This window comes from Hyperolius riggenbachi, chromosome 8 (assembly GCF_040937935.1).
Source record: "Hyperolius riggenbachi isolate aHypRig1 chromosome 8, aHypRig1.pri, whole genome shotgun sequence".
Taxonomy (NCBI): domain Eukaryota; kingdom Metazoa; phylum Chordata; class Amphibia; order Anura; family Hyperoliidae; genus Hyperolius; species Hyperolius riggenbachi.
Genome location: NC_090653.1, coordinates 279,839,839 through 279,867,749, shown reverse-complemented (window position 1 = coordinate 279,867,749; position 27,911 = coordinate 279,839,839). Strand labels below are relative to the sequence as shown.

The window sequence follows — 27,911 nt, the reverse complement described above, 5'->3', positions numbered from 1 at the left end:
ACAAAATACACAATTGGTAATGACAGCAACAAAAGTAACATGATTAATAAAATATATAATGAATTCCACGACACAAAATGGTGAGGCCCTGCCCTTGCAAGCTTACAATCTAAAGGGATTAGGCACTGTCTTCCCTTCAAAACTACATAATGTGGAGGGGGGTCCCCATAATTGGGCAGGTGTTCTTCCAAAACATAACTTGCCAGCAGTTCACTCCCAAATAGCATAGAAACTATGTACAGGGCTGATTCTTGGGCAGGGCGACCACCCTGGGCGCAAACCAGCAAGTAGAAGGGGGGTGCAGGCAGAAGGACATAACCGCTACGGAGCTGGTGACGCATAGTGCAGCCAAATGGAAGAAAGAAGATTACCAGCGCGATCACCTTCCTTGACTCCACTGAGGCTGGCTGCGTCAAACATCGTCATTATCACTTCACCACCACGTAATGACACCTGATGTCCTATAGCGGTACTGCAGGCTATCAGTGCGCGGCGCCCATGGAGGAGTCAGCTTTCAGGGCTCTCTTCGCCTGTGTGTTTTCCTGGTCCCTGCTTCCTCCTGGATGAGCGGCTGGTCACTAGTAAGTAGGCAGAACTACTTGTGACTGTCCCTAAAGAGTAAGGGTTCGCAAGTCCACGGGGGGTGGGGGGGAAGGGGGCACCATTTTTATACCCTCGCGCTGGGTGCAATTTTTAACCTAGAAACTGCCCTATGTACCCTCAAATAAGTTAGGCATCATGTTTTCTTTGGTGGCATGTCCCACAAACATTATGTCCCTGCCACAAGCAATTAGGTAATTAGGTAGCTATGACTGCCTCCCGACCACCACCCCCCCCCCCCAAAGAAAAAAAAATGGGCAGTGTTCCAGAACTGTCGTCGTCATGCCAAGCATTTCTATAAAGTCATAACTGCAAAAGGAAGGCACTATTTTGTAGGAACTTACCGGATGCCACGTATGTTCCCGGTAGAGGAGATGACCAGGGGGACAGTTCAGAGGGGGAGCCAGAGAGGAGTAGGAGGAGACAACTACATGATAGAAGCAGAGGGAGCTCGTCCTCAGAAACAGCTGGGGGCAGTGTCTGGAGCCATGTATCGCCAGCTATGGACAGCCAGCCAACATGCCCTTCAACGTCAGCTGCTGATGCCACCGTAGCGCCATCACCCCAGGGGGGCTCAGCGGTTTGGAAATTTTTTAACGTGTGTCTCAGATCGGAGCAAAGCCACCTGTTGTCTCTGCCAGCAAAAATTGAGCCGTGGAAAGGCCGACTCTCACGTAGGGACAAGTGCCTTACGAAGGCACCTGGAGAGAAGGCACAAACAGCTATGGCAAGAACACCTGAGGAAAAGCAGCACACAAAAGACAAGCCACCCTCCTTCTCCTCTTCCTACTTCAGGTGCATCGTCTTCATCCGCTTTCTCCCTTGCACCTTCACAGCCACCCTCCTCCACTCTGCCTCTTCCCTTTAGCGGTTCCTTCTCCTCTGCCCACAGCAGTACCCAGCTGTCCGTGAAGGAAGTATTTGAACGTAAGAAGCAAATGTCTGCCAGTCACCCTCTTGCCCGGCGTCTGACAGCTGGCGTGGCGGAACTATTAGCTTGCCAGCTATTACCATACGAGCTGGTGGAGTCGGAGGCTTTCCGTAACTTTTTGGCCATTGGTACACCGCAGTGGAAGATACCAGGCCGCAATTATTTTTCACAAAAGGCCATACCCAAACTGTACCGTGCAGTTGAGAGGCAAGTGGTGTCATCTATTGCGAAGAGCGTTGGGTCAAGGGTCCACCTGACCACGGATGCCTGGTCTGCCAAGCACGGGCAGGGCCACTACATTACATACACAGCCCATTGGGTCAACCTGGTGACCGATGGCAGCAAGCAGGGAGTACGTGGCTGCACAGCGGACCGACTTGTCACACCTCCACGGCTTGCAGGCAGGCCTCCAGCCACCTCCTCTCCACCTGCTACCACCTCTTCGCTGTTGTCAGCTTCCTTCTCCTCCTTGGCTGGTGCAGCAATCTCCTCTCCAGCTACACAGCCCCAGCACCCTAGGGCCTATGCTGCATGCCGGGGACGACGGTGTCACGCAGTGTTAGACATGTCTTGCTTGAAAGCGGAGAGTTACACTGGAGCAGCTCTCCTGGCTGCTCTTAACAGGTGGAGCAATGGCTGACCCCGCACAAGCTTGAGATCGGCAACGTGGTGTGTGACAACGGCAGCAATCTCATTTCTGCGTTGAATTTGGGAAAGCTGACACAAATACCCTGCATGGCACATGTGCTGAATCTGGTCGTGCAAAGATTTGTGTCCAAGTACCCAGGCTTAGAGGTCGTCCTGAAGCAGGCCAGGAAGTTGTGTGGGCATTTCAGGCGCTCTTACAAGGCCATGGCACGCTTTGCGGACATTCAGCGTAGAAACAACTTGGCGGTGAGACGCCTGATTTGCGATAGCCCGACTCGCTGGAATTCCCCCCTGCTGATGTTCTCTCGCCTGCTAGACCAGGAGAAAGCAGTCACTCAGTACCTGTATCATTACAGTACAAGGAGACAATTTGGGAGGATGGGGATGTTGTGGCCCAACAACTGGACACTGATGCGAAATGCATGCAGGGTCATGGAGCCCTTTGAGGAGGTGACCAAACTGGTGAGTCGCGATGAGGGTACCATCAGCGACTTGATCCCCTACGCCTACTTGGAGCGTGCTGTGCGTAGAGTGGTGGATACAGCTGTGGAGGAGCGTGAACAAGAACAGTTACAGCAGCAGGAGTCGTGGGAGCGATTTACATCCGAACCCGATGTTTCCACAACACCTGCGGCAGCACAGAGGGGGGAGGAGGAGAAAGAAGAGGAGTCGTGTGGGGAAGGAGAGGAGTCAGACTCTGATGATGGTGATGAGGAAGGTGTTTCTGTGGAGGAGGAAGAGGCGGCGGAAGAAGAACAACCGCGGCAGCCGTCACAGGGGGCTTCTGCTGCTGCACGTTCCCGTTGTATTGTTCGTGGCTGGGGGGAGGAAGAAGAGTTGCGTCCCATCACTGAGGAAGAGCAAGAGGAGATGGAGAGTACGTCTGCATCCAGCTTTGTGCAGATGTCCTCTTTTATGTTATCCAGCCTGTTGAGGGACCCCCGTATCAAAAAACTCAAGGCGAATGACCTGTACTGGGTGGCCACGCTACTAGACCCTCGGTACAGGCACAAAGTGGCGGACCTGTTACCAACTCAACACAAGGCGGAAAGGATGCAGCACTTGCAGAACAAGCTGACGATGATGCTTTACAATGCGTTTAAGGGTGATGTGGCTGCACAACGCAATCAAGGTACCACTGGCAGTAACCCTCCTCCTCCCCAGGGACGGATCTAGACCAAGTTGCGCCTGGGGCAAGATCAGGTTTTGGCGCCTAAACTGCCATTCCCCATCCAAATTTTGCCGCCTTTTTAAGAATTCAACAAACTGCGCCTGGGGCAAGAGACCCGTCTGCCCCCCCCCCCCCTAGATCCGTCCCTGCTCCTCCCAAGTCCACGCAGGCAAGAACAGGATGCTCCAGCGATCTAAGGGTGATGTCGGACATGCGGACGTTCTTTAGTCCAACTCCTCGCCATAGTCCTTCCGGATCCACCCTCCACCAACGCCTGGACCGGCAGGTAGCCGACTACCTGGCCTTGAGTGTGGATGTAGACACTGCGAAAAGCGACGATGAACCCTTGGACTACTGGTTGCGCAGGCTTGACCTGTGGCCAGAGCTGTCCCAATTTGCCATACAACTTCTCTCTTGCCCTGCCGTAAGCGTCCTGTCAGAAAGGACCTTCAGTGCAGCTGGAGGCATAGTTACTGAGAAGAGAAGTCGCCTAAGTCACAACAGTGTTCAATCAGTACCTGACCTTTATCAAAATGAATGAGGAATGGATCCCGGAGGGCTACTGCACGACCGAAGACTAAGTCAGTCCCCACACACAGCATCTCTGCCTGCAGGCCACTTGCCTTCTCCGCCACCACCAACAGGGTCCAGGACTCTAGGCGGATTCCTGAATTTTTAAGGCCGCTGCTAGCAGCGGCCGCTACATTAATTTTTCTGGTGCGTGTACATGCCTGCCTAATTTTTCTGGCTGCACTGCGGGCGGCTGCAACAAAAAAACAAAAGGCATGTACATGTGCCCATCCCCCTTCGTGATCATTACCTTGCCGCGGTGAAGGGGCTTGCGCATCACAATGAAGCAATGACCGTCGGCTATTTGAGTGTCTCGGGTGGGGGTGGCACACAAAAGATTATAAGGTCGTTGCTTCATTGTGGTCAGACCAAATTTGATCAGCTTGACAGTCACTGTTGTTCTATCATTGAGCTACCACAGCCCGGCGACCATATGGGCTTGAAAAACGCCACAGCCTACACTCTGGCCACGGTGCGCACCAGTCCAGCACGGCTGTCACTATGCAAACAGCTGTTTGCGGTGCGTTACACAGCTCGTTTGGTGCGTCAGTGTGAAGCAGTACTCTAATTACACTCCCTGATTGATGTATACACATGCAAGATGTTTAGTTGCACTTTAGGCCTGCAATTTAGCATTCAATGTGATTTCTGCCATTAAAACGCTGCTTTGCGTCAAATCCAGATTTTCCCCCGGGACTTTGGGCATGTATCCCACTCCGCCATGCCCCCCTCCAGGTGTTAGACCCCTTGAAACATCTTTTCCATCACTTTTGTGGCCAGCATATTTTCCAAAGTTCGCATCCCCATTGAAGTCTATTGCGGTTCGCGAACTTTTACGCGAACCGAACCTTCCGCAAAGGTTCGCGAACGGGGTTCGCGAATCGAAAATCGGAGGTTCGCGACATCTCTACTTACATCTAGATAAATGAACCAGGCAATTTTGGCTGTAGACACACGTGACGAGGTTGGTACCTCCCCCCCCCCCAAAAAAAAGTCACTGGTATTTTTTTTTCAGACACTAACCTAATAAAATAGTGTTCACACCACAAAATCCATCAATGATCATTATGTGCGTCACGATGCATTGTCAGTGGCCCAAATTGCCTAGTATGTCTTTATACTTCTACTATTTTTATTATCTTAAAGCCAACGTAAAATAGGAAAAAACAAACCAATACTTACCCAAAGAGAGGGAAGGCTCTGGGTCCTATAGAGCCTTCCTGTTACTTTCACCATCCCCTCGTTCCAGCACCGTCCCTGCCATTCCAATCTGCCGCTGCGGGAGGCATTGGAAGGCTTCGGGAGCCTGAGTGCTCCAGAAGCCAGGTGGCTCCATACTGCGCATGCCCGAGTACTTGAGAGAGAGCGTTAGCACAGGTGGAGTACAGAGAGCTCCTGAAAACTTCTGAAGCCTCCTGTGGTGGCACAGAACAGTATGCGACCAGTCAGTTGGACACTGCTACCGGGGATGACAGCGCTGGAACAAGAGGACCATAAGAGGAGCGGGAACGCTCTATAGGATACCGAGCCTTCCCTCTCCTTAGGTGAGTATCTTTTTTCCACTTACATTCACTTTCTTTTCTTTTCTTGGGGCATCTCTAATTACTATTTTCTTATATATGGTCTAAAGAATTTATATGTGAAGTTGAAACTAAACTGAAATCCCTTACTTTTCAGGATGGTGTATAACCAACCAGAAGTCGTCCAACCAGTGTAAGTATAGAGTGATGTGTGATGTTACTGCATGACGCATACAGGTTCTCTAGAGCGTACATGTCAAACTCCGACCCACGGGCCAAATATGGCCCTCAGAGCCATTAAATTTGGCTCGCAAGTGGTTTCTTCACTTTGCAATATGTTTGGCCCACTGTAGACCACCACGGAAGCTATATTGGAGGTGAAGCACTAGAGCACCAGGGAAGCCATATGGGGGAGGTAGGGGAAAGCACTAGTCACCAGGGAACTGTATAGGGGGAGGGTAGACACTAGTGAATTGTATAGGGAAGGGAGGAGGACCAAAAGTCGACCGGGGAACTGTATAGGGGTTGGCGGGGGACATTAGACACCAGGGAACTCTTTTATAAGGAAGGAAGGTGCCCAGTAGACATTGAGGTTGGCCAGCGCCTTGGTCCCATTGTTCAATTTTGGCCCACTTTGTATTTGAGTTTGACACCCTGACTCTAGAGAGATACGATTCTGTAAGTTCTAACACCTGTGCACAGAAGTAGAGATATTACACCATACACGTGTAACACATGAAGAGGAAGCCAGATGTTACACTGTATAACAAAGGAACAAGGAGAGGCTGTCTACACTGTGGTTACCCCATAATAAGTGGGGAGATTGTCAACCCAACCCAGGTATTTAAGCCTTTAGCAGGCCATTTATTTAGAGGCTTGCATGTGCTCCAGGCCTATTTATTTTAACTCCTTTTTTTATTATTATTTGTTACTTTTCCGTCTAATTAGTACTGCTGTAATGTGTATTTTGGCCACTTGTCACTAGGGGGCAGTGTAAGACAATAACCGAGAACTTCTGCTTTCAGTTTCTATATTTTCTGCTAGTACAGCGATATCAAGGCATTCCAAGCATTTACAGCACAACGTGGTCTGATGATTTAAAAACAAAAGTAGTGCACTTATCTCAAACGTGATGACTTTATTGAATATGCTAATAAGTTAAAGGTCGGGTGTGCCTGGTCATGCTTTGAAGGTGCATGATGCAGCCAGTCACTCACTTAGTACACAGACATTTTTGCAGACATTGAAACAGGTATACAGCAGACAGTTCCAGGACAGGGCTGGGGGTATGTAGGGAGGAGGAAGAAGCATAGGACAGTGCTAGGGTATGTAGGGAGCAGGCAGAGGCACAGGACAGTGCTGGGGTGTGTAGGGAGGAGGTAGAAGCATAGGGCAGTGCTGGGGCATGTAGGGACTAGGGACTAGGGAGCAGGAAGAGACATGGGAGAGTGCTGGGGGGTATGTAGGCAGAGATGGATTAATATGTAATGGGATCCTATGCAATTTGGGGCCCCCTTGTAGTCCTTTTGGTAAACTGCAGTGAAGAGAGGTCAGAGAAGGTGGCTGATGGGCCCCTTGACACCTATAGACCCCAGGTGCCTGCCTAGGTTGCTCCTGCTCTGTATGTAGAGAGCAGGCAGAAGCAATGGACCGTGCTAGAAGTATGTAGGGAGCAGGTAGAGCAGAGGCACAGGGCAGAGCTGCGCATACTGTATGTAGGGAGCAGGCTGGAGGAAGCTGCTATTCCCTAGATGCACGTGCTGCTGTGGTGGTCGAATGACCCCTCCCCCCCCCCCCCGGAAAGAAAAAATAAACACAGGCAACGGGAGCCCCAATGGTGAGGAGGTAAGTCCTAACAATAGTACAGGAAAGCAGAAAGCTAAAAGGAACATTCCAGAGGGGCAACCAACTGCTGTAGGCAGGAGGAGAACTTGAAACATGACTCCACTCAGATGTCCAAGCAAACTGGATGCTGCCGCAATCTAAGGGTAAAAACAACAGCCAGTGGGTTTAGAGGTGGTCGAGCCACATAAGACCCAGGTGGTGTACCCCTCCTGGGGTACCCAGGGTATGATAAAATAGAGCTAAAACCAGTTAAAAAGATAAAAATGAGGTGGCTTACCTCAAATGAAGACACAATCTTACGATTAATGCTTTTAATAAGCACTGGCAACGCGTTTCCTGGGGCTGTGACCGCTTCATCGGGCCAAATTAAAGTGCCTAAATGAGCAAAAAATAGACGCCTCTTGAAGTATTCCCTAGTTCTTTTGTACTAAGCCTGTTCAGTTTCAGGGGCAGTGATGTCCTCATGGCTGTGAAGGAATGTGTACTGGTTATGGTTACTACCCTCACTGACATTGATGCAGTACTACCATTCAAAGTCTTGTTATATAGTAACATCTCTTCCTACAGGAGAACAGATGTGCTAATCATGTCCCCTTGGCTGGCCCCAATAGTCTGGGATGGAACATACAACTTGGGAATACTGAACGCACAGTACCGACAGCGGAAGTTCAGAGTCGGAATCACCATATTTGCTATTAAGAAGTAAGTTGTGCAAAATACAGTTACTGCTGCGAATGTTCTGCTCTTTGTCCAAGAATGAGAACGTTACCTATTGTTTCAAAATATCAGCAAGAAGTTTTGAATCAGGAAGATGCCATTTATTGGCTAACTTAGAGACAAAAAAAGAGTAAGCTTTTGTGCTAACACGCCGCCTTCAGATTTTGTACCTGTATATTAACAAGGTGTTAAAACGCACAGCTTAAAGGGAATGTCCAAGGTCAATAAAAAAATAAATAAAAAAAGAGATCTACTTACCCGGGACTTCCTCCAGCCCCTGGCAGCCGACATTTCCCATGCCGCAGCTCTGCTCTTAGCCACTGGCCCAGGGTCCCAGCCAGTGCAGAGGCCGACCTCGTGAGATCGTCCTCCACTGCGCCTGCATGAGCGCCGCTGTCAATCAAGTCCACATTGTCTGGAGTGTACTGCGCAGGTGCAGAACTACTGTCTGAGCAGTACTGTACACTCCGGACAACGAGGACTTGATTGACTTCTGCGCTTGCACAGGTGCAGTAGAGTATTACCTCACGAGGTCGGCCTCTGCAGCGGAGGGGACGGGGAGCCAGTGGCGGAGAGCAGAGCTGCAGCGTGGGACATGTCTGCTGCCAGGGGCTGGAGGAAACTCCGGATAAGTAGATCTTTTTTTTTTTTTTTGGAGCCTGGCCCTTCCTTTTAAAGGCGACCCTGAACAGACGCATTAAGAGCAAATCTGAACTTGCCTGGGGCTTCCTCCAGCCCCCCTAGACTGCAAGGTCCCTCTGCGTCCTCTTTCCCCTCCATGGTCCTGCTGGGGTCCCGTTAGTGAGGCAACTTCGGCTGAAGTTGTGCGCAATTGCGTATGCGTGGCACATCCGCTCACCCGACTCAATCATGCGCCCGTTGCCATAAGTGTCCTGTGCCTGGGCTGTTGAGCCTTTCTAGAACCGCGCAGAATGCTTACGATGACAGGCACGTGACTGAGTCAGGTGCGTGGATGGGCTGCACTGCACATGCAAAGTTAGTTGTACACGACTTTGGCAAAGTCACCGCACTAACAGGGCCACCAGCAAGACCACGGAGGGGACCCAGAGGAGGCCAAGGGACCTCATGGTCTACGGGGCGCTGGAGAAAGCCCAGGTAAGTTCATATTTGCTTTTAATGCATCTGCTAATTAGCTGGCATCCCTGTGAGACCCTCCTGAAGTTGTAATTAAGCTGTGTTTTTTTAGCATCTTGTTAATATATAGAAACTAAGTCTAAAGAAGGTTTATAAGCCAAAAGCTTACTTTTTATTCATCTTTAAGTTATATAGCCAATAAATGGTATCATCCTGATTCAAAACGTCATGCTTTAAAGGGCAACTGAATAGAAAGAAATATGGAGGCTGCCATATTTATTTCCTTTTAAGCAATACTAGTTGCCTGGCAGCCCTGCTGATCCTCTGCCTCCAATACTTTTAGTAATAGACCCTAAACAAGCATGCAGCAGGTCAGGTGTTTCGGACACTATTGTCAGATCTGACAACATTAGCTGCATGCTTGTTTCAGGCGCTATTCAGACACTGCTAAATACCAGGGAACTGGTATTGTTTAAAAGGAAATAAATATGGCAGCCTTCATATCCCTCTCACTTCAGTTGCCCTTCAACTGATGGCTAGTAGCGTTGAGCCGAAAATTGCATCATTTCGCATTTCCATAATTACGGACGCAAATTTTGCTGCTACGTCGCAAATTTGTAATTTCGTCATTGCCATACAAACAATAGTTCGGAGTTCCGTGTTTTGGCGCAGGTTTGCGTTTAATGTGAAATTTTGTGTTTTCTATAGAAACAGTTATTTTAATTACGAAAATGTACATAATTTCGTTTTTAATAGTATTTATGCAAATATAAGTAATTACTAAACTGAGGAAAGTCACTCATTGATTGCAATTACTGCTTGCAATTACTGATAATGCAAAGGCCCCTGTCAGAATTCTAGCGGTTTTATTTATGCAGGAAAAGCTGTCATGTGTATGTATATATAAATATTAATAATCAATACCATCCTTCCAAAGAAATAAATAATTATTGTTAAAACCTGTAATATAATTTAATACTTTGAATTACATGTAAACTGCATTCTGCCAGTGATAGACAGTGAAACTTTTATAAGGTTATTTTAACTTGTAAGCTAGACAATTGTTTACATGTTTCTTTGCTTGAAGGCCAAGGCCAGCAAGAAAAGATAAAAATTTCCCAGACAGAGAAAGTCAAAATATGAAAGAGAGATAAAACAATAAGGGGTTTCCCCAATTAGTTAAAGATGATTCAATGATGCCACCTGGCGGTTTCATAGTCTTATAATTATTATTAATAGATTGTTATTTATGATGAGATAGCGACATCTGCCGGTTAGACATCTATTTATTTTATAAGAAAGACAAATATATAGAACATGATTTTATATTAAGATTTAATATGCAATTATTTCTTCTATGATTCATTGTTTTAAAAATAATTATATAATAAGCTTTATATTTAAATGAGTATATTAGAAGCCCTGTATGTTTCAATAAGCCGTAAATTGCTGAAGGCTCTTACAGATCTGTGTACAGTGTTATAGGGTCAACCTGACCTGGGAAAGTACGGACACATTCCAAAAACTAATTAGCAGAAGGGGATATTATCAGAAATGCATCATGAATGACATTTAGTCTTAATGTCTGGGGAAAAAGTCAACCAGCAGATAAGATGGCTGTTAACGTCCATTTTTAATTAATTGCGTCAGAAATGACCTGATTAGAATGTGTAAACATTGCAAACCTACGTAGATTCTCACAGTTAAGATAATTAAGGTATTCAAAACAAAAAAGTGTTAAGCTGGCCATACACTGGCCCGATTTGCCGCCGATTCGACAGCAGATTCGATCACTGGGATCGAATCTGCTGCCAATCGTTTGCGCTAAACGCACCCGCCGATCTGATTTCCTCCCGAAATTAGATCGGTCCATCGATTGCGTCGTGTGGGTTACTTCCGTCGATCGTCTGCGGGTAGGGAGTGCGTCGCTAGCGGCGGCCGATCCGATACAGTTATACATTACCTGACGCTGGCTCCCGGGCATCTTCTCCGCGTCTTCTCCGCATCTTCTCCGCGCTGCACCGCTCTGTTCCTGCTTCCATCCCAGCGTACATTAACTTCCTGTGTCACTCCAGTGACCAGGAAGTTCAAATAGAGGGCGCTCTATTTGAACTTCCTGGTCACGGAGTGACACAGTGTACGCTGGAATGCGGTGCGGGGTGTAGCGCGGAGAAGAGGAGCCGGAGCCAGCTTCTGGTAATGTATGCAGGGGGGGGGGGGGGGACAAGCGGCAGCGGTGGCTCCACAGATTGTGATCGGTTTCAGGCTGAAATCGATTCACAATCTGTTTGCAGTAAAGGCAGCCATACGATTCCTCTCTGATCAGATTCGATCAGATAGGGATCTGTCAGCCTGTCGATCTAATGGCAAATCGACCAGTGTATAGCTACCTTTATGGTTATTTTAAATGTCAAAGATAAAGCATTGACGCACAAAGCTTTAGCCAATCAGAACCTGGGATTCAGGGAAATTCCAGATTAGGCAGCCATATTGCTTCTTATCCCTATAAAAGTAGGAGCTGAAAGCTCATAGTTTGCAGAAGCCCAACAATCTCCTGAGAAGACACATGAGGCAGAAGCTACCTTCCCACAAGTGGTTCTAGATGCTGAAGAGATGACAGAGGAGGGGTAATATGCTTAATATTGTGGTGATTTATTTTATTAATTTCTCAGCATTAAGTTTTGTTACGATGTTAGCCAGAAGTTTTTTTAGAAGTTATTTTTTATGCTATTTCTTTAAGAAGATTACTACAAGTTTTACACAGCTACTAGATACACAGCTATCGATACAGATGAGACTACTTTTGATCTTATTCTACATAACACAACTGTTTTATTCTTTTTTTAAATGTTCTTAGAAGATTGATGATCGCTTGGCTCTAAAGCCTTGATGAGATGGAATACTGTTAGAAGGAAACACTACTTGGAACTGTTCATATTTTGTATATATGCTGTATGATAAGCAAATACAATTTTTTTTATATAAAATCATATACTGAGTGCTCTGATTCATTTCAAGGTATGGGGTCGCAGGCATAAGGGGGGAGCATGCCCCGGTCGCGGGGGGGGGGGGGGGGGGGTCGGAAATTCCCCCCTCCGCTAGTGCTCCCCCCTCTGCCCGCTTCCCCATACAAAAATTTACAGTAAAGTTCAATAGTACCTTCAGTGGCTGGCCTGGCTGGCACTGTGGTGTGTTGTGAGTGAGGAGGAGGAGGAGTCCGAGTAGGACGCGTTGAGGCCGGGCAGCGGGCGGTTCAGCGGTAGTACCCTTGTGGTACTTCCGCCCTTTCTCTGACCTCACGTCCTCTGCATACGAGGGTACGCGTCACGCGTACCCTCGTATGCGTCATCACGTAGATAGAGATGAGCGTAATGACCTAATTACGATTTTGCGAAATTTCGCGTAATTAGTGTAATTACGATTATGGCCGTAAGTACATAATCGTAATGAAGAAGGATTTCGCGAAATTTCGCGTAAGCGTAATTTTCGCGTAATTTTCGCATTACAGTCGTATCATGCCGTAATTTCGCATTAAACGCTACCGTAATTTCGCGTTAAACCGTAACGCTCCGTATAATATAAAAAAGCCGCCGACTTTAAGGGTTAATAGCAAAGCCCTCTTAAATGCTAAGAGCCTCAAATTTGGAGAATATATTAAGGAGATCAGGAGGAATGAGAGGAAAAATTTTTTTTTCAAAAAGACCTTATAGTTTTTGAGAAAATCGATGTTAAAGTTTCAAAGGAAAAATGTAAACATTTAAAAACCCGCCGACTTTAACGGTTAATAGCAAAGCCTGCTTAAAGTTTAGGAACACCAAATTCCCAGGGTATATTAAGGGGATCAGTGGGAATAAGAGGAAAAATTTTTTTTTCAAAAAGACCTTATAGTTTTTGAGAAAATCGATTTTTAAGTTTCAAGGGCGAAAATGTCTTTTAAATGCGGAAAATGTCAGTTTTTTTTTGCACAGGTAACAATAGTGTATTATTTTCATAGATTCCCCCAAGTGGGAAGAGTTTTACTTACTTCGTTCTGAGTGTGGGAAATATAAAAAAAAAACGACGTGGGGTCCCCCCTCCCAGACCTCTTTAACCCCTTGTCCCCCATGCAGGCTGGGATAGCCAGAATGCGGAGCACCGGCCGCGTGGGGCTCCGCACCCTGACTATACCAGCCCGCATGGTCCATGGATTGGGGGGTCTCGGAAGGGGAGGGGCAGCCAAGCTTTCCCCTCCCCCTCCGAGCCCTTGTCCAATCCAAGGACAAGGGGCTCTTCTCCACCTCCGATGGGCGGTGGAGGTGGAGGCCGCGATTTCCTGGGTGGGGGGTTCATGGTGGAATCTGGGAGTCCCCTTTAAAAAGGGGTCCCCCAGATGCCCACCCCCCTCCCAGGAGAAATGAGTATAGAGGTACTTGTAGTACCCCTTACCCATTTCCTTTAAGAGTTAAAAGTAAATAAACACACAAACACATAGAAAAAGTATTTTAATTGAACAAAAAACATAACCACGAAAAAAGTCCTTTAATATTCTTAATTAACCATTAATACTTACCTGTCCCTTTAAATAAATGATCCCACGCAATATCCTCGGAAATGTTCTATCAGTTACAATGTAACAAAGTTATTATGTAACAACTTTGTTACATTGTAACTACGCCGCACCCGACGCCACTCGCCGCTCAGCCGCCGCATACGCGTCCGTGCAGGACGCTAAGTCCCCGCAGCTCCCGCTGTCCACCCCGCCCACATCTGTCACCCACATGTCACCCACATGTGGGTGACATGTGGGTGACATGTGGGAGAGGCGGGGACGGCAGCGGAGCCGGGGGGGACTTAGCGTCCTGCACGGACCCGACAGAGCTCTGAGCTATATAGCTCAGAGCTCTGAGAAGCATCTTTGTATTTGGGCTCCAAGGAGCCCCATTGGTCCTTAGCAGACCAATGGGGTTCCTTCAAATCAGAAGGAACCCCATTGGTCTGCTAAGGACCAATGGGGCTCCTTGGAGCCCAAATACAAAGATGCTTTCGAGAGCTCTGAGCTATAGCTCAGAGCTCTGTCGGGTCCTGCAGCGCAGACGCGGCGGCGGCGGTGAGTGACGTCGGGTGCGGCGTAGTTACAATGTAACAAAGTTGTTATATTGTAATAACTTTGTTACATTGTAACTGATAGAACATTTCCGAGGATATTGCGTGGGATCATTTATTTAAAGGGACAGGTAAGTATTAATGGTTAATTAAGAATATTAAAGGACTTTTTCGTGGTTATGTTTTTTGTTCAATTAAAATACTTTTTCTAAGTGTCTGTGTGTTTATTTACTTTAACTCTTAAAGGAAATGGGTATGGGGTACAAGTACCTCTATACTCATTTCTCCTGGGAGGGGGGGTGGGCATCTGGGGGACCCCTTTTTAAAGGGGACTCCCAGATTCCACCATGAACCTCCCCCCCAGGAAATCGCGGCCTCCACCTCCACCGCCCATCGGAGGTGGAGAAGAGCCCCTTGTCCTTGGATTGGACAAGGGCTCGGAGGGGGAGGGGAAAGCTTGGCTGCCCCTCCCCTTCCGAGACCCCCCAATCCATGGACCATGCGGGCTGGTATAGTCAGGGTGCGGAGCCCCACGCGGCCGGTGCTCCGCATTCTGGCTATCCCAGCCTGCATGGGGGACAAGGGGTTAAAGAGGTCTGGGAGGGGGGACCCCACGTCGTTTTTTTTTATATTTCCCACACTCAGAACGAAGTAAGTAAAACTCTTCCCACTTGGGGGAATCTATGAAAATAATACACTATTGTTACCTGTGCAAAAAAAACTGACATTTTCCGCATTTAAAAGACATTTTCGCCCTTGAAACTTAAAAATCGATTTTCTCAAAAACTATAAGGTCTTTTTGAAAAAAAATTTTTTCCTTATTCCCACTGATCCCCTTAATATACCCTGGGAATTTGGTGTTCCTAAACTTTAAGCAGGCTTTGCTATTAACCGTTAAAGTCGGCGGGTTTTTAAATGTTTACATTTTTCCTTTGAAACTTTAACATCGATTTTCTCAAAAACTATAAGGTCTTTTTGAAAAAAATTGTTTTCCTCTTATTCCTCCTGATCTCCTTAATATATTCTCCAAATTTGAGGCTCTTAGCATTTAAGGGGGCTTTGCTATTAACCCTTAAAGTCGGCGGCTTTTTTATATTATACGGAGCGTTACGGTTTAACGCGAAATTACGGTAGCGTTTAATGCGAAATTACGGCATGAACGAAACGCGAAATTTCGCGTTGAAAATTACGCTTACGGTATTTTTAATTACGATTTTAATGGCAATTTCGCTACGCCAATTTCGCATCGTAATCGCAAATTTCGCATGCGTAATTATAGTAATGCGAAATTACGAAAATTTCAGCTCAACTCTACACGTAGAGGACGTGAGGTCAGAGAAAGGGCGGAAGTACCACAAGGGTACTACCGCTGAACCGCCCGCTGCCCGGCCTCAACGCATCCTACTCGGACTCCTCCTCCTCCTCACTCACAACACACCACAGTGCCAGCCAGGCCAGCCACTGAAGGTACTATTGAACTTTACTGAAAATTTTTGTATGGGGAAGCGGACAGAGGGGGGAGCGCTAGCGGAGGGGGTGGGGGGAATTTCTGACCCCCCCCCGCGACCGGGGCATGCTCCCCCCTTATGCCTGCGACCCCATAGGGGGGCAGTATTCGGCCGAACAGGGCCCTGTTCGGCCTGTTCGGCTGGGCATTGAGCTGTTCGGGCGAACCCGAACTAAAAAGGCCGAACACCATGAGGTGTTCGGCCGAACTCGAACATCACCCGAACAGGGTGATGTTCTGCAGAACCCGAACAGTGGCGAACACTGTTCGCCCAACACTAGTTCAGACCCCACTATGCTGGATTTATATGATAACAACGCTTTAACCTCCCTGGCGGTAAGCCCGAGCTGAGCTTTCTCAGGGTCTGTTGGGGCGATTCGCCCCATTCAAAGTGCTGTGCACGCAGCCAGCACCTTGCTAGCTGCGCGCACAGCTCGATCGCACGCAGCGGCGGAAGAGGGCCTCCCCCCCCCCGCCAGAGCCCTGCGCTGCCCGGACTAATGAGTTCCAGGCAGCGCTATGGGCTGGATCGAGTGCGCCTGACGTCAGGACGTCGGCTGACGTCCTTAACGTCATGCCGATCGTCACCATGGCGACAGGAGAAGCCAAACGGGAACGCATTATATACGCGCTCCCCTGTTTGCTATTGATGCTGGCGACGATCGCACTAGAGGGCCACATGCTCCCTCTAGTGGTGTTTCATGTAGCTACCACTCTGGTAGCTTTACATGAAACAAAAAAATTTTTTTTTTAAAAAAAGGATTTTTGCTTATTTGTGAAAATTTAACAGCCAGGGAGGTTAAGTCCTTTACTGAGTTAGCAATCATGAAAAGACAAGAATCGCTCAGGTTTTTGACACCCCTGCACGTGCTGTCGGGAGGCTCCTCCACCTGTAGCCACTAAGACAGGTGCTCTTTGTCAAGGGGCACTTAGTGGTCATGCAAGCTGATGCACTTGGTTTTGGGCCTTGCAATATCTGATAATGCAGTGCTGTCGCGTTAAATGCATCAGGAGGCTCTCGACTGGAACACAATTTTGAGAATGATGAATTTCCACAATAAACATAAAATTCCGTTTTGTTTCCGTTACAAAAATGATCGTAATTATGAAAAACTATAATTACGTAATTACGATAGGCTGAACTGCAAGCTGATTTTAATTTTTTTTTTCCACAAAGTGTCATTTTCCGCTAACTTGTGACAAAAAATAAAATCTTCTATGAACTCACCATACTCCTAACGGAATACCTTTGGGTGTCTTCTTTCTAAAATGGGGTCATTAGTGGGGTTCCTATACTGCCCTGGCATTTTAGGGGCCCTAAACCGTGAGCAGTAGTCTTGAAACAAAAATGACCTGTGAAATCCTAAAGGTACTCATTGGACTTTGGGCCCCTTAGCGCAGTTAGGATGCAAAAAAGTGCCACACATGTGGTATCGCCGTACTCAGGAGAAGTAGTATAATGTGTTTTGGGGTGTATTTTTACACATACCCATGCTGAGTGGGAGAAATATCTCTGTAAATGGACAATTGTGTGTAAAAAAAATCAAAAATAATTGATTCCTGAGTACGGCGATACCACGTGACACTTTTTTGCAGCCTAGGTGCGCTAAGGGGCGCAACGTCCTATTCACAGGTCATTTTGAGGCATTTGTTTTCTAGACTACTCCTCACGGTTTAGGGCCCCTAAAATGCCAGGGCAGTATAAGAACCCCACAAGTGACCCCATTTTAGAAAGAAGACACCCCAAGGTATTCCGTTAGGTATATGGCGAGTTCATAGAAGATTTTATTTTTTGTCACAAGTTAGTGAAAAATGACACTTTGTGAAAAAAAAACAATCAAAATCAATTTCCGCTAACTTTTGACAAAAAATAAAATCTATGAACTCGTCATACACCTAACAGAATACCTTGGGGTGTCTTTTTTCTAAAATGGGGTCACTTGTGGGGTTCCTATACCGCCCTGGCATTTTACGGGCCCAAAACCGTGAGTAGTCTGGAAACCAAATTCTCAAAATGACTGTTCAGGGGTATAAGCATCTGCAAATTTTAATGACAGGTGGTCTATGAGGGGGTGAATTTTGTGGAACCGGTCATAAGCAGGGTGGCTTTTTAGATGACAGGTTGTATTGGGCCTGATCTGATGGATAGGAGTGCTAGGGGGGTGACAGGAGGTGATTGATGGGTGTCTCAGGGGGTGGTTAGAGGGGAAAATAGATGCAATCAATGCACTGGGGAGGTGATCGGAAGGGGGTCTGAGGGGGATCTGAGGGTTTGGCCGAGTGATCAGGAGCCCACACGGGGCACATTAGGGCCTGATCTGATGGGTAGGTGTGCTAGGGGGTGACAGGAGGTGATTGATGGGTGTCTCAAGGTGTGATTAGAGGGGGAATAGATGCAAGCAATGCACTGGCGAGGTAATCAGGGCTGGAGTCTGAGGGCGTTCTGAGGGTGTGGGTGGGTGATTGAGTGCCCTAGGGGCAGATAGGGGTCTAATCTGATGGGTAGCAGTGACAGGGGGTGATTGATGGGTAATTAGTGGGTGTTTAGGGTAGAGAACAGATGTAAACAATGCATTTGGGAGGTGATCTGACGTCGGATCTGCGGGCGATCTATTGGTGTGGGTGGGTGATCAGATTGCCCGCAAGAGGCAGGTTAGGGGCTGATTGATGGGTGATTGACAGGTGATCAGTGGGTTATTACAGGGAAGAAAAGATGTAAATAATGCAGTGGCGAATTGATAAGGGGGGGTCTGAGGGCAATCTGAGAGTGTAGGCGGGTGATTGGGTGCCCACAAGGGGCAGATTAGGGTCTGATCTGATGGGTAACAGTGATAGGGGGTGATTGATGGGTGATTGATGGGTAATTAGTGGGTGATTGACAGGTGATTGACAGGTGATCAGGGGGATAGATGCATACAGTACACATACACAGGGGGGGGGGGGTGTCTGGGGAGAATCTGAGGGGTGGGGGGGGTGATCAGGAGGGAGCAGGGGGCAGTTTAGGGAATAAAAAAAAATAGCGTTTACAGATAGTGACAGGGAGTGATTGATGGGTGATTAGGGGGGTGATTGGGTGCAAACAGTGGTCTGGGGGGTGGGCAGGGGGGGATCTGAGGGGTGCTGTGGGCGATCAGGTGGCAGGGGGGGGGGAAATCAGTGTGCTTGGGTGCAGACTAGGGTGGCTGCAGCCTGCCCTGGTGGTCCCTCGGACACTGGGACCACCAGAGCAGGAGGCAGCCTGTATAATACACTTTGTATACATTACAAAGTGTATTATACACTTTGTATGCGCCGATCCGGGTGCTAGTAACCCGCCGGCACTTCCGAACGGCCGGCGGGTTACAGCGCGAGGGGGGCGGAGCCAGTCCCCGGCGGAGGATGGCGTCACGATTGCCGTGATCGCTCCACCCATGCCTGTACAAGGACCGCCGCCATTTGTACATGCAGCGGTCCTTGCGGGGTCCACTTCCCGGCCACCATTTGTACATGCGGCAGTCGGGAAGTGGTTAAAGCTTACATCTATTTTTGTAAATACTTGTTCTGCTTGCTGTTCAGTACCTGCATCGAGAATCTGTTATGGAGGGCAGGTCTGCCATTGCGAGTAACCACGGGTAATGGCTGGGGAATCCTGGTTCGATTCCGGCCCCGAGTGGGAGCCTAAGTAAACGGCTACCACCACCGCACATCCAAGGAAGGCAAAAGGAAGGCAGCAGGCATGGCATGCACGTCCCGAGTAGAGATGGCCCGAATGGTTCGCCGGCGAACGGTTCCAGGCAAACTTCCGGTGATTCGCGTTCGCCATCTAAGGCAAACTTTTCCGGAAGTTCGGTCCGCCCCCATAGTGCACCATTATAGTCAACTTTGACCCTCTACATCAGTCAGCAGGCACATTGTAGCCAATCAGGCTACACTCTCTCCTGGAGCCACCACCCCCCTTATATAAGACAGGCTCCGCTGACCATTACACTCACTCGTGTGCCTGCAATAGTGAGAGAAGGGACAGTTGCTGGCAGACTCTCATAGGGAAAGATTAGTTAGGCTGTTATAGGCTTGTTAGCTTGCTCCTGGCTAATTCTTATTGCTAAAATAGCACCCCACAACAGCTCTTTTGAGAGCTAATCTTGTGATCTATTTTTTTTTCTGTGTCCCCCACTGACACTTGTGTTGCATAGACAGCCTTGCTAATTCATACTGTGTGTGTGTGCCTCTGCCAGGCCCAGCACATTCAGTGACTACCTGTGTGTGTGTGTGTGACAGCAGGTGCACTTTGTAATACCCATTACTGCATATACCTACCTGTTGTGTTCAGTGAACCCACCTCATCACTGCATATGCCTACCTGTTGTGTTCAGTGAACCCACCTCATCACTGCATATACCTACCTGTTGTGTTCAGTGAACCCACATCATCACTGCATATACTGTACCTACCTGTTGTGTTCAGTGCACCCACCTACCTACGTGAGTGTACGCAGTGTGATATACACCTACCTACGTGAGTGCATGCAGTGTGATATACCACTCCGTGCATACCTGTTAACTGCACCTGTGTGACTGCACATTGTATTAGTCAAGTCAGTGCATACCTTTCACTTCATTCCCCCCAATATGGACAAACCAGGTAGAGGAAGAGGTATAGGCAGACCCAGAGGAAGGCCACTCGGCAGGCTGTGCGAGGTCGTGTTGATGTGATTTCATGTGGCCCTGGCCCAAAGTACAGTGCTCAGAAGAAGGCACGTCCCATCAACTCCTAAAATTGTCAGGACGTGGTTGACTATTTAACACAGAACACCTCATCTCCGGCAGCCACCAGCGCTACTACAACCACCCAGGGCCGGCCCTAGACTTTTTGCCGCCTGAGGCAAATTTATAAAAAAATGGATGAGGATGATGAAGTACCTGCTGTTGGTGCAGTTTTGGAGGTGTCTGAGGCAAGCGAAGCTGGGCAGGATGATTATGACGATGATGATACGGATCCCACGTATGTTTCCAATAGAGGAGATGAACAGGGGGACATCACCCCAGGGGGGCTCAGCGGTTTGGACATTTTTTAGTGTGTCTGCCTCAGATCGGAGCAATGCCATCTGTTCTCTCTGCCTCCAAAAATTGAGCAGTGGAAAGGCCAACACTCACGTAGGGACAAGTGCCTTACGAAGGCACCTGGAGAAAAGGCACACACTGCAATGGGAAGAGCACCTGAGCAAAAGCAGCACACAAAAGAAAAGCCACCCTCCTTTTCCTCTTCCTCCTTCAGGTGCAGCATCTTCAGCCGCTTTCTCCCTGCCACCTTCACAGCCATCCTCCTCCACTCTGCCTCTGACCTTGAGCAGTTCCTGCTCCTCTGCCCACAGCAGCCAGGTGTCCGTAAAGGAAATCTTTGAGCGGAAGAAGCCAATTTCTGCCAGTCACCCCCTTGCGCGGCATCTGACAGCTGGCGAGGCGGAACTGTTAGCTCGCCAGCTGTTACCATACAAGCTGGTGGACTCTGAGGTCTTCCATAAATTTGTGGCCATTTGGACACCACAGTGGAAGATGCCAGGCCGCAATTATTTCTCAAAAAAGGCGATACCCAAACTGCACCGTGAAGTGGAGAGGCAAGTGGTGTCATCTCTGGCACACAGCTTTGGGTCAAGGATGACCACGGATGCCTGGTCTGCCAAGCACAGTCAGGGCAGGTACATTACTTACACAGCCCATTGAGTCAACCTGGTTACCGATGGCAAGCAGGGAGTACGTGGCTGTACAGCGGACCAACTTCTGACACCTCCACGGCTTGCAGGCAGGCCTCCTGCCACCTCCTCTCCACCTGCTACATCCTCTTCGCTGTCGTCCTCCTCCTCCTCCTTGGCTTGTGCTGCGATCTCCTTTCCAGCTACACAGCCCCTGCTCCCCAGGGCCTATGCTGCATGCTAGGTACGACGGTGTCACGCCATCTTAGACATGTCTTGCCTCAAAGCAGAGAGTCACGCTGGACAAGCTCTCCTGGCTGCTCTTAACAGGTGTATCAGTGGCTGACCCCACACCAGCTGGAGATCTGCAACGTGGTGTGTGACAATGGCAGCAATCTCCTTTCCGCTTTAAATTTGGGAAAGCTGACATATGTACCTGCATGGCACATGTGCTGAATCTAGTCATTCAAAGATTTGTGTCAAAGTACCTTAGAGGACGTCCTGAAGCAGGCCAGGAAGATGTGTGGGCATTTAGGGCGGTCTTACACATCCATGGCGCGCTTTGCAGACATTCAGCGGAGAATCAACTTGCCGGTGAGACGCTTGATATGTGATAGCCTGACTCGCTGGAATTAGACCCAGCTCATGTTCTCTCGCTTGCTAGAACAGGAGAAAGCCGTCACCCAGTACCTGTACAATTTCAGTTGAAAGACAAAATCTGGGGAGATGGGGATGTTCTGGCCCCCGAACTGGACACTCATGCAAAATGCATGCAGGCTCATGTGGACGTTTGAGGAGGTGACCAACCTGGTGAGTCACAGTGAAGGCACCATCAGCGACTTGATCCCGTACGCTTACTTCCTGGAGCGTGCTGTGCGTAGAGTGGTGGATCAAGCTGTGGAGGAGCGTGAAGAGGAACAGTTACGGCAGGAACAGTTGTGGGAGTAATTTACATCAGAACCAGATGTTTCCTCAACACCTGCGGCAGCACAGAGGGGGTAGGAGGAGGAAGACTTGGATGATGAGGAAGGCGTTTCTTTGGAGGAGGAGGCAGCAGCAGAAGAACAACTGCAGCAGGCGTCGCAGAGGGCTTGTGCTGCTCAATGTTCCTGTGGTATTGTTCGAGGCTGGGGGAGGAGGAGGACTTACCTGACGTCACTGAGGAAGAGCAAGAGGAGATGGATAGTACGTCTGGATCCAACTTTGTGCAGATAGCATCTTTCATGCTGTCCAGCCTGTTGAGGGACCCCCATATAAAAAAACCTCAAGGGGAATGAGCTTTACTGGGTGGCCATTAGGGATGCTCGCTGGATTCCGCGGAATTCTAAATTCCGCAATTCCGGCCGGAATTAGGCCAATTCCGATTCCGCCGGTCAGAACGGAATTGCTATACCTCTAAAACGGAATTCCGAAGAAAATTTTTAATTCCACGGAATTTAAATTTATTTCCTCACCTATCTATTTTCTCTCCCTATTCCTCCCTCTCTCCCTCCTCCTGGAGAATTGTAGTATTTCAAAAGCCAGCTTACATACCGTGGCTGGGAATTGAACCCAGGCTGGGCTGGGAATTGAACCCAGGTCTCAGTGTGTGGTAGGTAACTGACTTAACCACTATACCACCAACAACACTACATGCTGAAGCGAGCCTAGCATGTACCATTATGATCAATCCAAGAGAAAAAGTAGCGTGCTTAAGGATTTGTAGCATGTCATGTGGAGGACAAACGTGGGCCTTGCGACGGCCGTTTTGCGTCCTAAAGGACACTTGGTCAAGCTGCGCTCCACTATGCGTTCATAGTGGAACGCAGCGTGACCAAGCGTCCTGTAGGACGCGAAACTGACGTCGCTAGGCTCACGTTTGTCCCTCACTCCCACCTCCACATGTAAAAACGTGGGTCTAGCGATGGCCGTTTCGCTGCCTGCTGCCTTTCTTGGATGTGTGGTGGTGGTGGTCATTTCTTAGGCTCCCACTCCGGACCGGAATCGAACCAGTATTCCCCGGCCATTACCCGTGGTCACCATGCTACTGAGAAAGTACCATCTAAAGTTTCACACAGTTGAATGAATGGCAGACTTGCCCTCCATAACAGATTCTCATTAAAGGCAAGTGGTGTCATCTCTGGCGCACATCGTTGGGTCAAGGGTCCATCTGACCACAGATGCCTGGTCTGCAAAGCACGGTCAGGGCAGGTACATTACTTATACAGCCCATTGGGTCAACCTGGTGACCGATGGCAAGCAGGGAGTACGTGGCTGTGTGGTGGTAGCCGGTTCTCCCACTCCAGACCGGAATCGAACCCTGATACCCCGGCCATTACCCGTGGTCACTCACAATGGCAGACTTGCCCTCCATAACAGATTCTTGTTACAGGTACCGAACAGCCAGCAGAAAATGTAAAAAAAAATTAGATGTAAGCTTTAAAAATGGTAGAGAAAGAACCATCGAAAGTTGATAAGGCAGACAGACATTACCTGATATCACTGAGTGAGGAAGAGCAATCTCGCCATGGTGCGCACCAGACCAGCACGGCCGTCACAACACAAACAGCTGTTTGCGGTTCGTTACACAGTGAGTTTGGTGTGTCAGTGTGAAGCAGAACACTAATTACACTACCTGATTGATGTATACACATGCAAGAGGTTTTAAAGCACTTTAGGCCTGCAATTTAGCATTCAGTGTGATTTCTGCCCTTAAAACGCTGCTTTGCGTTGAATCTACATTTTCCCCGGGACTTTTGGCATGTATCCCACTCCGCCATGCCCCCCTCCAGGTGTTACACCCCTTGAAACATCTTATCCATCACTTTTGTGGCCAGCGTAAGTGTTTCTAGTTTTCAAAGTTCGCCTCCCCATTGAAGTCTATTGCCGTTCGTGGAAGTTCGCTAACCGAAAATCGGAGGTTCGGAGAAGCCAGTGTCCAGTGTCACTTGCTGATGATAGCAACCCAGAGCTTGGAGAGGCCCAAATTGTATCCCTGAGTGGTATTGCTAAAGACTTCCTATGTAAGAGTGCTGTACAGTCACAGAGACTTTGTGCTGAGAATACAGTTGTTTATGCAGAAGAAAGCTGCTGATATAAAGTGAGACAAGTTGCTATTGCTTATAAAAAGTCCAGGCCCTACTGTCATTGAGAGACATTCTCTACTACCCAAAGTACCCTGCTAAGCTGACACAGCCCCGCTTGTCAAGTCCGTTTCAAGTCAAGCGTTAAACTTTCTGTGTTGTTGTGTTCTGCATGATTACAAAGAGTTTGATATTTAACCACTTAAGGACCGCCTAAAGCCAATAGGAGGCGGTGGGTTTAAGTGGTTATTACATGGAAACAGCCGCTCGTTCGAGCAGCCTTTCCATGTCAGTTCATGGAGGGTGTCTCCGTGAACAGTGTGCAAGCCGCCGATCGCGGCTCGCACGCCTAATGTAAACACGCAAGGAAGAAATCCCCTCTGTTTACATCAATACGGCGCTCGGCGATCCGCGGCCTCCGATTGGCCGGGAATCGCCGGCATAGGATAGGCTGAAGCCTATCCTATCCGGCGCAGGACGGATATCCGTCCTGCGCCGCTCTGATCAAGGAGGGGGAGGGAGGTAAGCGGAGGGAGCGCAGAAAACGCTGCTGAGGGGGGCTTTGAGAAGCCCCCCCGCTAATCAAAACTAGCCGGCGATGATCAGACCCCCCCCCCCCCCCCCCGGAAGGACACCCCCCCCCCGGAAGGACATCCCCCCCTAGTGTGGAAAAAAGGGGGGGGGGGGAAGTCTGGTCGGCCCGGCTGCCACACGATCTGTGCTGTGGGCTAAATAGCCCACGCAGCACAGATCTTACCAAACACCCCTGGTCCTTTTAAAGAGAATCTGTTTCCTTCTACAGGTTTTACCAGTGCACCGGCTGTGAAGACTAGATATTGTGTATCTTTGACCTTTGATGTGTAAGGGAGGAGTGTTTTGACATTGAAGTGTTTTGGCTGATAACAATTGACATGACCACTTTGCAAATAAATCAGTGAGTCGGAGCTTGGTGGAAGCGGTTTCATACGGGTTACACTACTATTTTCCATAACATACCTAGCTAATTTGATAAAGATAGTGTGTATGAGGGCTTTTCTGTTAACCGCTAAATTTGGCAGTATTAACTTCAATGCAAATGGAATTCGTAAATTCCACCGGATTCAGACCATCCCTCTACAGCAACTGTACCCAACGTTCATGGAGCAGGCCCCCCTTGTCTCACAAATGACCGTTTCTTATATGTTTACCTTATGATCAAACTATAGTTCCCTATATCAAAGATATGCAAAACCTTCCGAGCAAATGCAAATGTATGCAATTTTTATGCAAATATATGCAGCTTGAAAATGGACCAATCAATTTAAACCTGGGTTCAAATCGATTAGTCCATTTTCAAACTGAATAATTTGCATAAAAATGTGCATGATTTTGGAAGTATTTGCATTTCATTGATCAACCCTATTGAACTATCTCTTCCGTTAGTTAAGGTAAAAAGACACACAGACAAGACACAGAACATTTATATCATGCTTTTCTCCAGGCAGACTCAAAGCACCAGAGCTGAAGCCACTAGGGTGTGCTCTATAGGCAGTAACCGTGTTGGAGACTCTTGCCCAAGGTCACGTCACTGATTTGGTGCTGGCTTACTGAACAGAAGGAGACGAGATTTGAACCCTGTGTCAGAGGCAAACCCTGTGACCCTATCCAGCCACTGCATACCCTAAGTTGACTGATATTCTGCCCAAGTCCAATAACTCATTTTTTTCTTCTTGTTTCAGGTACACCGTCTTTGTCAAAAAGTTTATAGAATCAGCTGAAAAGTACTTTATGGTTGGACAGAAGGTAACTTACTATATTTTTACTGATCGTGCTAGTGACATACCAGTGATGAACCTGGCTGAAGGCCGAAGTATAGCTGTACTCAAAGTCCCCAGCTACCCAAGATGGCAGGATGTGTCCATGAGGAGAATGGAGATGATCCGTGATTCCTCCCACACGCGATTCTCTCATGAAGTGGATTACCTGGTGTGTGTTGATGTGGACATGACCTTCAACGATGAAGTCGGAGTAGAGATCCTGAGCAACCTCTTTGGGACATTACATCCTGGAATGTTTGGCTTGCCACGTGATAGCTATACTTACGAACGGAATCCTCAGTCTGAAGCCTACATTCCTGCGGATGAAGGAGATTTTTACTACGCTGGTGGATTCTTTGGGGGCAACACAGAGGAAGTTTACAAGTTGACAAACTTCTGCCACAAAGCCATGATGGTGGACAAGGAGAAAAACATTGAAGCCGTTTGGCACGATGAAAGTTACTTAAATAGATATTTTCTTTACCATAAACCAACAAAAATCCTCTCACCAGAATACTTATGGGATGATAATTTTGGCATACCAGCTTTTTTGAAGAGAAGACGTTTCCTTGCTGTTCCTAAAAACCATGACGAAATCCGAAACAGGCGGTGACTTTCACTCAAAGCCCTAATTCCTCTTCCTGGGATATTTATTGTTAATGAACAGGGGACTATGCCATCACTCACACAATTTTTTCCATATTTGGTGCAGCTATTCCAGAGAAATTCCCTTTGGAAAACCCATCATGTGACCTAAAGATCAATTTAGAATACATAGAGCTGGCAAGAGTGGGTGTTCCCTAGCTAGGTCAACCAGCCTCTCTGCCTACCTTCTCTATGTGCTGCTTGAATATTAACTCTTTGTAGTGGGCACTGCAGCTACTGCAGATTGTTTTCATCGTGGGACTCAGCTGAACTGCATTACTGAACACAAAGAGTTTATCTCTCTCTAGCACTGGGAGGGGCTTGGTTGGGTAAGATGATCTGTGTTTACAGGGAGAAACTAGTTAATGCCTCCTCCCAGCTCTTTTGTGATTACCTCCATGTGGGAGATAATGTGATAAGGGGAGTGGTCTGGACAGCTTTCTGTCTAGGAAGTGGAACTACAGGCGGCAGCCGAGCTCATACTCTGAATATATTTATTACAAAAAAGCACTGATGTGCAATTCACAAACAGTGATTTGCAAATTAATGCAAATTTTATGATCATGTGCATGAAACGTGGGGTGGGGGGGCTGTAGGCTGATGGAGGACTAGGGCTTTAAAGGACCTCTATCAAAATTGTACAATTTAAAATACATCTGAACACACATGCATATATAAGGCTCTAAACTGTATTGTGAATTAATTTATCCAGTGTTGCCGTCACTTACAGAAGGTAGTAACATTTTGGCCAGGTCTGCCAGTTTTTGGACTTGTCCATGTCCTCATGGGATTCTGTAAAAGACAACTCACTTGAACAGATCTATACAAAGATGCCAGTTGGCCTCCCTACTTGTGCACACACTGTTTTGGGAGATGGATTGAGCAGCTATCCTTTAGCAAGTGCTAGAAGAATCTGCAAGAATCCTCCATGAGGAGATGTACCAGTCCAAAACCTGGCAGATACTACTAAAACAAGTGAAAATGGAACTGCCATAGGTGGCAATGTTAATTTTTATGGGAAGCCCTTGTTCTACCCAAACATGGCATCATGGTG

General features: G+C 48.0%; 1 protein-coding gene across 1 annotated transcript in view; it reads left to right on the top strand.

The window, feature by feature from the left end:
* Window positions 1-27,423, top strand: part of LOC137528583 (histo-blood group ABO system transferase-like) — a 69,571-nt gene extending 42,148 nt beyond the window's left edge. The window contains exons 4-6 of the mRNA XM_068249924.1: window positions 5,598-5,633; window positions 7,853-7,987; window positions 26,135-27,423. Coding sequence (XP_068106025.1) covers window positions 5,598-5,633; window positions 7,853-7,987; window positions 26,135-26,825 — 862 coding nt within the window. The 3' untranslated portion in view covers window positions 26,826-27,423. The remainder of the gene's footprint in view (window positions 1-5,597; window positions 5,634-7,852; window positions 7,988-26,134) is intronic.
* Window positions 27,424-27,911: the final 488 nt, after the last annotated feature.